This window comes from Populus euphratica, unplaced genomic scaffold (assembly GCF_000495115.2).
Source record: "Populus euphratica unplaced genomic scaffold, PopEup_1.0 scaffold3474.1, whole genome shotgun sequence".
Lineage (NCBI taxonomy): Eukaryota > Viridiplantae > Streptophyta > Magnoliopsida > Malpighiales > Salicaceae > Populus > Populus euphratica.
The window spans coordinates 567-11,821 of record NW_011503288.1 but is presented as its reverse complement, the minus strand read 5'-3'; the positions used below and the strand labels follow the sequence as shown (position 1 = coordinate 11,821).

At 28.5% G+C, this 11,255-nt stretch overlaps 1 protein-coding gene across 1 annotated transcript; it reads left to right on the top strand.

Moving 5' to 3' along the window:
* The first annotated feature begins 795 nt into the window (after window positions 1-795).
* LOC105119753 (uncharacterized) lies at window positions 796-1,859 on the top strand. The gene is made up of 2 exons (XM_011017931.1): window positions 796-950; window positions 1,056-1,859. Exons 1-2 carry the CDS (start codon window positions 885-887, stop codon window positions 1,536-1,538), a joined length of 549 nt encoding a protein of 182 aa, XP_011016233.1. The 5' UTR covers window positions 796-884; the 3' UTR covers window positions 1,539-1,859.
* Window positions 1,860-11,255: the final 9,396 nt, after the last annotated feature.

Here is an 11,255-nt window from a genome sequence, read left to right as displayed (position 1 = left end):
GACCTTTATGCCTATAAAAATGTGGTTTAAGCCAGGATGGTCACTTGTGCTCTCTCTTGATAGTTTCTCGAGCACTCTTTAATTATGCTCATTTCTTGTATTTTCTTATGTCAAACTCAATTCTTTTGACATCCTTGTCCAGACAGAGTAAGAATTTTATATAGCAGTTTTGGTCATTGTTATCTTTTTGTACCAGGACCTTGTTAATTGTCTGGTAGAATGATGGATTTGGATAGCCTATTTAATTAAATTGCATTAAAGATAAAGAGATCAGCTGTTGTCAATTGAAGTAATTTTTAACCAAATCATCTATAAATATGCGACCTTTGTGTTTTTCATTCATCTTCTATGAAATGTATCAGTATATGTACGTCTTCAACAGAAGAGGTTCCTCTTCTTTCTGTTAGATGGAGCCAACAAATGCATGCCTTCTGACTCGCAAAGTGATACCGTTTCTGTGAATCATTTTCTTCCATGTTGACTTTAAGTATCAAATTTGTTATGCATGGAGTTCCAAAATCAGTTTACTTAAGGTGTAGGTCTTGAATTGCTAGCTGCTGCTTAGCCCGCTTTCAATTAGCGAGTCCTAAAATCATTCCTTTAAACCGGAAGGGCTTGGCTATGACCAAAAAGCTTTTTTCTTTTATATGGTTTGCCAGCTAACCAAGTCCATGGTTGGCAGGTCACAGCATACGATGACAGCTAATGACTATTTTTTGGCCACGCTCTCTGTCATACTGGATTTTATACAAACACTACCACAAGATCTAGAATATTGCTGCGTTCTGTCCTAAATCTATTATGCTGAGAGTGTTGCAATTGTCATTTGCAGTGATGCAAGGACTATTGCAATTCTGTTGTCAACTAATGAGAGTATTTGTTACATGCAGTTTGCACATGGTAAAGAAGAGCTCCATCCAACTCATTTCCCCATCAAGAACAAAGCAGTGGTAACCAGATGCCTTGCATTTCAGTTAGGGATTACCTTCGAACTGATTTTGGCAGAAATCAACCGCTCATACGACTTTTGTGATTGTTTGTTTGGTATTTCTTAGGTACATACTTGCAATTCATATGTTAACAGTCCCAGATCAAGCCCGTATGTCCCAAAGTGCCGCATTCTTCCTCCTGCCATGGCCAAAGCTGCTGTTGCTGCAAACCAAACAGCTGTCTCTAAAATACCAGGATATACCAGCATCAGCCCCATCGCCATCTCATCTGAAAAATTCAGCAAGAATAGCTCCACCACATTCTCCACACCTGATCACTTTCTCAGAACCTACATCTCTACCAGGCCAGAACATTGCAATAAAAGCCCAGCTGCCAACATTAAATCTGAAGACTCTAGAATGGTTTTCACTGCTACCATCAGCTCGGACTACTGGTCACCACAGGATGATGGCATTGAGATTGCCTTGCCTCATCAAACTGATAAATGCATATCAATGGCAGAAGTGGATGCCTATATTCACAGTGTTCTCCATGGTCCGGCTATAAAGAAGAGGTTGCCTGTGTTCAGTGAGTTTTGCCCTGGATGAATTGCAGTACAAATGCCCTTTTCTCATGACGCGTATACACTTCAATGAAAATTATGATAATTCCGCAGATTGTTCGAGAACCATTCTTCTATCTTTTGTGGTTTGGATCTAATCTTTACTCTGACTTGATCATGTCTAGTTAGTTGGATCAGATTGACACCATCAGCTTGTTGAATTCACTGACATTCATCTTTACCGATACTGCATTAACTGTATAGGTACATATAATATACCATATACAGATCGTGTATACATATGGAATTGTCATAGATGCTTTATATCACTATGTCGCTGCAATGAAGAACTTTTTCTGGTCTTGTATTTTCTCTTGCAATTTCTCTCTTTTATGGCTATTCACTTGACGTCTGTGGTTAATAGCTTATTTTATGACTGCACACAACGAATGGAGAACAAATATTGGAGGATGATACATGTGCTGCAAGTGTGCTGTTATTCTGGTTGGATGGCCGGTGCTGCACTACATCTAGAGTAATGCTGGCATTTGAAGATGAAAACAAAGGGCATTTAGGGCATTTTCTCGAGGTTTACATGATGTCGTGTCTATAATAATGGTCCATTATGTAGAGTCCCTTAGCCATCTTTTTTTCTATTTGTACATAACATATACATAATAAATTATAAGTACACGCACATTATATTATATTATGTCACGTGAGAAAATTATTATGCTAGTACTGTATGTATAGAGTATGTATATATAGAGTATTTGCAACATAGAATACACTGTTGTGAACCATATTATAGATGTTCAAAATGCCATGAAGGATGTCTATTTTATTTTTTTTATTTCAAAAATAGTTGGCACGTGTAGGCCACTAGATCTAAGGATATTGAATTTCACTAGGCTATTAGACCTTAGGTCTAATGGCCTGATATTGGTCGTTGTTTGGGTTGGCCTTACAGCCAAACCCAAGATTATTGGGTATGGCTTAACCATTAGACTTAAAGCATTTAAAATATTTTATATACTTTTTAAAAAAATTTTATATTAAAATAATTTATTTTACCAACTACAAAACATAAGCAACACGCTAGTACATACATCAAAGGTTGTAAGGATTTCTTTTGAGCTATCGACATTTCTCTTTTTCTTTATTAGTTTTCTCTCTTATTTTGTAATGATATTAGATCAATCTTTGCATCATTTGCAGCATTAATCTTTATTATCTGTCTCATTTCTTTACCTTAACTATTATTTAAAGCTTGTCATATGAATGCATACATGACTACTTCAAAAAACATTTTCTTCACATAACATCTCATGAAAAATCTTTTTTCGTCACTTCCACCTTTTTGTTAACCTTAAAGAAATCGGACGCTGTAACCTTTATAATGCTCACTATTATTTCTCTTTAAAACTTGGAAAAACAACTATATTTTTTGGAAAGCTTAGGTCAACTCTTTCTGATTGGCAAGGGATAATTTAAATCGGTAGATAGCAATCATCCATGCCATTAAGGTATTGTCTTTAATTATTGGTTGTTTCGTATCTTATACCGTTTAGACCATTATAACATCGACATTAACCTCTCCCTTTATAACACACATTATATCTGTCATAATGTAATTTTAAATTTTTTTTAAATTGTTCTTTTTAAAAATAAAAAAATAAGAACAATAAAAAATGACTGTCAACTTGGAAAAAACAAGCTAGAAAGGAATTTAAATGCATGGAGAAACCAAACTAAAATCTTTAATGAAATTGAAGATCTAATTATACCTCTAAAGAATCTAAGATTAAAAGATAATGCAAATCCAAGGTAAACTTAAATTGATATAAGATGAATTTGCAAAAAAATAAACTTGAGGATTTAATTAGATTTTTAATAGGCTAATTTGATTTAATCACAAGCCTAATTAAATGTTTAATTAAGTTTAATTACTAATTTGGGTCAAAATTAAAAGAATTAACTAAGTTCAAGGACTTAATTAAACTTTTAATAGATCAAATTAATAATTAAAGACTTAATTGGTGAAAAAATTTGGAAGCTCAATTCATGTTTAATTAAGAAGATTGAAGTTTTAAAGGATCATATTTAATTTTCTCAAACTGAATCAAATGAAATCAATGTTAAAACTGCAAGAAAATCAAAGTTTAGATGTGAATGAAAAGCTGAATTGAAGAAATTTAAAGTTAAAAAACTCTTTGCAAAGGGTTCGCGTATCTACGGACCAAATTCGGCTAAAATAAGACTGATATTAAAGAAATTACAAGTTTGAATGTCAATTAAGGATGGAATTGAAAACATTCAAGATCAAAGACTAAGTTGAAAAACAAGTTAAAATTAGAAGGTCTTTTTAAAACTTCACAGCGGTAAAATTGAATTAATTCTTAAAATAAAAATTCAATGAAGAACTCAATTAAACAAATTTGAAGATTGAGGGCTGAAATAAAAAAAATGGCTTAATGACCTAATTGAATCTAAAGTTTTCAAAACAATATCGTTTTATTTAAATGAAATTGTTCATTTTGGTTCAAAATGATGTCATTTGGGTCAACATAAAGGGAGAGAAAAAAGGAAGCCAGACAACACATTATTAGGCAATATTCATCGTCTTTTTTTAGAAAGAACCTAAGAAAGCCGACTCTAATGCCACCTTTCATGCATTTGTCATCTCCCATCCCTTAACTAAATAACATAAAAAAATAAATCACTCTCTCATCCTAAATTATATTACTTCTTTAGCTTTGTCCCTACTAGTCTACAACCTTTTAACCACTGCTATAAATGACCAAAACCCTTGACCTAGCCAACTTTAACAATTGATTTTAACAGTACTAAGTTGTTGGCTTATGACCAATGATTAAGATCATTTCCAAACAAATCAAGGGTCAAAATTCAAAGTTGGAAAGGACCTTAAACACCTTATTCAGCTTCTATAAATAAGGGTAAAGCATATATGAAGATAATGAATAAAAAAATAAAAAACAAAGAAGAAAAAAAACAAAAAAAAAAGAAAACCAGCTTAAAACACGTGTTATAATAGCTTGAATATTAGGTAAGACAAAGAGAAATATATCCTATCTTAGAAATGAAAGAGGTTTGTTGTACTTTATAAAATAAGAGATATCAAATCAATAGATTTGGATATTGGAAGAAATATTTTAAGGAAAAACCAAAATTTAGATATTATATATATATTATGACATTTGGCAATGGGCCATTTGGCATTTGAAATTATAAAAATAAATAATTTTTATTTTCATAATTAGTTTATTTTAATTAATTAATTTTTTGAATTTAATTAATTAATCATGCATAATACTTCCTGCTAATTTATTCTTTTAATTTAAGTGAAAAGTTGTATTTTTGATTTTTACATACATATTGGTCTGTAAAGGCATGTCTTTAAATTTTTACAGACATGTCAGTTTGAAAAAAATATTATTTTCCTTGTAAATATGAATTTGATATTGATATAAATCAATTAAAAAAAGGATCTTATCTCTTTAGTTTTCTCTCTTTAAACTCTTTGTTTACATTCATCAAAAACAAAACGGAAATTATTAAGAAACTTATAGAAGTTGTTGTCTATAAGTTTCAAGGCTTTGTTATATCCTTAAGACCTATTACTTTAATCTTCCAACAAATATAGTGGAAGCAATTAATACTTTAAAGATATTATTCTTCACTTCTTAAAGCCTTTTTGCTATACTGATTGCCCTAACAAATTTAAGGTGTTAATCTGTAATGGAGTCCAAAACTATGGTGAATCAAGAGTTTATGAAGCAAGTTTTGATGGAACAAATTTTGTTTGTTAGAAAGATAAGATGATGTTCATGTTGACTACTTTAAAGATCTTCTACGTCCTTAATCTGAATCTGTCTAAAATTCCCGCATCCGCACTTGAAGATAATGATCAGTTGAAGGCAAAGTGTAAGAAATGAGATAATGATGAATTGTTGTGCAGAGGTCATGCCCTCAATAATCTATCAGATTGTGTGTGTAATATTTTTACATTCATAAAGTCTCTAAATAAAATATTGAAGTCACTGAAGTACAAATACAATACAGAAAAACAAGGTGTGGACAAATTTCTTATCATGAAATATTTTTAATTTTTAATAATCAATAATATTTTTGTTACGGATCAAGTTCATGAGTTACAAGTTCTGATTTCCAAACTTCATAACTTGAAAGTGAAAGTTCTTGAAGCAGTAGAAGTAGGAGGGATAATTGTAAAATTTCCTCATAGACGAAATGATTATAGAAAAAAAGCTAGTACATATCACCTAAGAACTTTCTCTTGAACAAATTCAAAAACACTCACAGATTGAAGAATAAATGAAAATTCATGTAAAGAAATTCAATATTGAATTAACAACAAAATTGAATTATGTTGAAGGAAATTAGATTATTCAAAAGAAGAATGCTGGAAAGATGAGAAAATTTGTTAAGGTAGCAAATAAAACAACCCAAGCAATTTAAAGGAAGGAAAGACCTGTTACAATTGTGACAATGACATTATAAACACAAGTGCATGTTTTGAAATAAATAAAAGCAATAAGATTTTAACAATGTCCAAAATTTAAATAATGAAAATATGGTTAAATACAAAACCAAATTGGTTGTAATAGTTTCAAATCTGCATATCAAAATTATTATTAGACTTTATATGGTTGTAAGTATCATGTCTAATGACAGGTGGTATGATTCTGATACAACCATCCATGTATGCAACAATAAAAACCATTTCAAAGAGTATGAGGCTGTAGAAGATGGATAAAAAGTTCCAATAGAAAATTAAAATGTTGTAAAAGTGATAAGAAAGTATGTGTTATACTAAATTTCACTTCTAAAAAGAAAATGTTATTGGTCAATATCTTACATGTACTAGATATAAAGAAAAATCTTATATATACAAATTTGCTTTGTAAAAAGTACAAAGGGTTTTAAAATTATTTTAGAGTCTAATAAAATTATCCTATCTAAAAATAAATTTTTTATGGGAAAGGGTTACTTATGTGATGGTATGTTTCAACTTGTATTAATAATAAAGTTAATGTTTTTGTTTATATGATTGAGTTATCTTTATCTTTATAACATGATCATCTGGCACATGTTAGTTTTAGATCATTAAAATATATGGTTAACCATAATTTAATTTCTTATAAAATTAAAGATAAAAGAACATCTGAAATCTATATTAAAGCAAATATGACTAGAAAAGCTTTTTCTAAAGTTGAAAGAAATATAAATTTATTAGGACTTGTGCATTTTGATATATATGAATTGAATGACATCTTAACTAGAGGGGGGAATAGATATTTTATGACTTTTATTAATGGCTATTCAAAGTATATTTATGCTTATTTAATGAAATATAAATATCAACCTTTTTAAATTAAATGTTTAAGAATTATAAATTAAAAGTTCAAAACTAAAAGAAAAGAAAAATTAAAATTCTAAAGAGTGACAAAGGTGGTGAGTTCCATGGAATTTTCTTCGTATTATGAAGAAAATAAAATGATACATCAAACTAGTGTTCTATACACACCCACCAAAAAGATTTGGCATAAAAAAAACACTTTTTGATATGCTTAAATGTTAGTAAATGCCAAGTTGCTTACTAGTTTGTGGGGGGAAACTTTACTCACTACTTGTCATGTATATAATAGAATTCCTTCTAGAAAATTAAAGGTTTCTTCATATAAATTATAGAAGAAAAGAAAAACAAACTTAAATTATTTTAGAGTTTGGGGTTGCCTTGTTTTTTATAGAGTTTCAGATCTTAGAGGGATGAAATTAAAACCTAAAGTTTTAAAGGAAAAAACATTTGTTGATATACTTAAATGTTAGTGAATGCCAAGTTGTTTATTAGTTTGTGGGAGAAAGCTTTATTCACTCCTTGTAGAATTCCTTCTAGAAAATTTTAAAAAAAATCATATAAATGATAAAAAAAAAGAAAAACAAACTTAAATTATTTTAGAGTTTAGAGTTGCCTTGCCTTTTATAGAGTTTGGGATCTTAGAGTGATGAAATTAAGACTTAAAGTTTAAAGGAAAATTTTATTAGCTATGGTAAAAATTCAAAAGCATATAGAACATTTGATTTGAGTTCTAATGTAATTATACAATCTAGAGATATTACGTTTATTGAAAATAAATTTCAAATTGATTCCAATTCAATTAGTGAAAGAATCAATAATTCTGAAATTGAAATAAAATCAACAAATAATACAAGTTCTAGAAGTAATAGAATTCAAATTGATCATGCTATTGAACTTGGGACAAGTCAACATGCTAGAAAAGAAAAGAATTTATACCTGGATTATATATCTGTATAGTCTATTATTTTTTTAGTTAAAGGCAATAAAATCGATGTGCTTAATAAAATACTAATTTTATTAACACTAGAAGATGACCCTAAAAAAAAAACACTTATTGACATGTTTAAATGTTAGTGAATGCCAAGTTGCTTACTAGTTTGTGGGGGGGAACTTTACTCACTACTTGTCATGTACATAATAGAATTTCTTCTAGTAAATTAAAAGTTTCTCCATATAAATTATAGAAGAAAAGAAAAACAAACTTAAATTATTTTAGAGTTTAGGGTTGTCTTGTTTTTTATAGAGTTTCAGATTCTAGAGAGATGAAATTAAGACCTAAAGTTTTATAGGAAGATTTTAAAGGAAAAAACACTTGTTGATATGCTTAAATATCAATGAATGCCAAGTTGCTTATTAATTTGTGAGAGAAAGCTTTAGATGCCTTGAGATGTTGGTTTTTAGAAATAGATAGTTAATGATAAGATGGATTCATTATTATATAACAATCCTTGAACTATTGATGATTTGCTTTCAAGTTAGTTTAGATGTAAACAGGTTTTCAAAAGAAAATATAATGGTTATGAATCAATTCAAACTTTAAAGCAAAGTTAGTAGTCAAAGGATTTGGACAAAAAAAAAAACTATTTTGATATGGCTTGTATAACATCTATAAAAGTATTTTAAGCTTTATCATTAATCTATAATTTGTACATCAAATGGATGTTATGACAAATTTCCTCAATTATGAGTTAGATGAGAAGGTATATATGAAACAACCAGAGGGCCTTGTTCTGCTAGAAAATAAGCATAAAGTTTATAAATTAATTAAATCTCTATATAGATTGAAACAAGCACCTGAGCAATGATATGATAAATTTAATTATGTAATTCTAGAATATGCTTTTAAATGTAATAATGTTGATAAATGCATTTATTTTAGATTTATAAATGATTTTGGTGTGATAATATATCTTTATGTAGATGACATTCTTATTATTAGTACTAATATGAGTGTTGTTGATGATAAGAAGAAATATGTACCCTAAAAGTTTAAAAAGAAGGACTTAAAAAAAACACATAAAAGATATATATATATATATATATATATATATATAATTTTAGGCATCAAAGTAAGAAAACATAGTGGAAAGTAAGAAAACATAGTGGATAGTTTAGCTCTTTGTCGATCTTATTATATTGAGAAAGTCTTAAATAAATTTAATCATCTGAATATTTAAAAATCAAATACTTTATTGGATGTTTCCTTTAAATTAACAAAAAATATAGGTAAATTGATCGCTTATATTGAATATGCTAGTGCTATTGACAACTTAATGTATGTCATGCATTGGTATACTAGATATTATTTTCATGATATGCAAATTGTCCAGATATATAAGCAATTCTAGTTTAAATAATTGAAAATCAATTGTAAGAGTATTTGGTTACTTAAAAAGAACTATGCATTTTGGGTTATTTTATAATATTTTTCTAGTTATACTTGAATATTATAATAATGCTAGTTAATAACTAATGCAACTGATATTAACTTAACATCTAAACAAGTATTTACTTTTTATGATGGTGTTGTTTCTTGATCTTAAAGAAACAAATATGTATAACTCATTCTATAATGGAATTCGAGTTCATAACTCTAATAGCCGTAGGAAAGGAGATAAAATAGCTAAGAAATATATAATTGGATGTTAAATTATGGTTACAACCAATGTCATCTATCTCCTTGCATAATGATAGTCCAACAACCATGCCTAAGATATTTAGTAAGATTTACAATGAAAAATCTAGACACATCAGCTTAAGATATGAATATATAAAACAACTAATTTTTGACATGATGATTGCCATTGTGTATAATGAAAATTGCTTGAGAGAGAAGAGAGCATTGCTGGAAAATAATGAGAAAAAAAAAGAGGTTGGTTGGTCCAATTTTGATGAGAAAAGGGGCGAACTTGGTTTTAAAATATTTTTTCTTGATGAGAAGAATGTCATTAAGGTTTTTTGTAGCTTTCATATGACTTGAGAAAATAGTTCAGGATGAAGAGAGAGTTTTTTACCAATTTGATTCTATGTTTTTTGACCTTTTAAGGTTGTTAGGTTGATTTTTTAGGGTTCCAGGGTATTTATTAAGTGCTTCGTTATGAAAATGAGTTGAAATAGATTTTTAGGTTATAAAACACTCTCTTAATTTTTCAATCACCTTTATGGTGGCTAAATTCTTTGCAAGTAGACAAGCTACAACAACAGATAACTTATCATTTATTACTTTTTTTTATATATAAAAAAAAACAAAGAGAGGTCAATGACAAGTCATATGCCTTTTGAAAAATAAAAAAATAAGACTACCCACGCATACGAGCCTTTCCTGGGCCTACATACATAACATTTTTTATGTTAAGACCTAAGTTTGTTGGGCTGCCACACTTGCATGTTTGACCTGACTTTTTTTTTTTTTTTAATTTGATCTTTTTATATTTAATTGATTTAAAGTTAAAATTGGTGATTTGTCTTGGTCAACTTTACAAAAGTTTCTCAAAATATTTAGATTTTTTAAATTTTTATTATTTAACATTGATTTTTTATTGGTTCTTTATTGATTTTTTTCAATTTTATTTTTATATATGTGATTAATTAAAAATTAAAATTTATAATTTATTTCAACTTATTTTTTATAACATTATCGCAGTTTCAAACAAACACCTACATTAAAGACTGAGACTTCATCTTTTTTTCATAGTTTGCATTTACTAACTGTATTAATGAAACTTCTCTTGCACATTAAAAAGTAGTTCACAATGATATAATGTAAACTACCTATCTAGCATAACAAACTAATATGCAAAGGGAAGGCATACAATTTCTAGCTAGTTAAAGCAAAATAAATAATACCACCATTAAAAAGAATTAAAGACTATTTAGTAAAATACTTACATTTGTTTCATTGAATTACGCCAAAGGTTGAATAAGATTCTTTTTAGCGTGAAAAAAAAGGCTTTAGTAACATAAGTATACTAAAAATAAGAAAATAAAATCTACAACTTAGGTCGTAAATCCAATAGAGTTAAATAAGTTGGTATTTTTTAAATTAAGTGATAATAGAAAATACAACGATAGTAAATGGACTAACTAAAAAAAAAATCACGAGAACCTGAAGAAAAAAAAAACACTAACAAAAAGAAAAAAAAACAACGAAGCTTAGTTCAAAACCAATCCAATGTGGAAGTTCAAAATTGAAAAAAAAAAACTTGAATCAACAAAAAAGTACGCAATAAGTGGATGTTAAATCATATTGATCATCATCATAAAGATCTTGATTTGGCAATTATAGGATTTTACATGCGTCATTAAAACACCATGTCTTTCCTAACTCTTTCTCAAGTGTAATACATGCATCAACTATTTTAAACT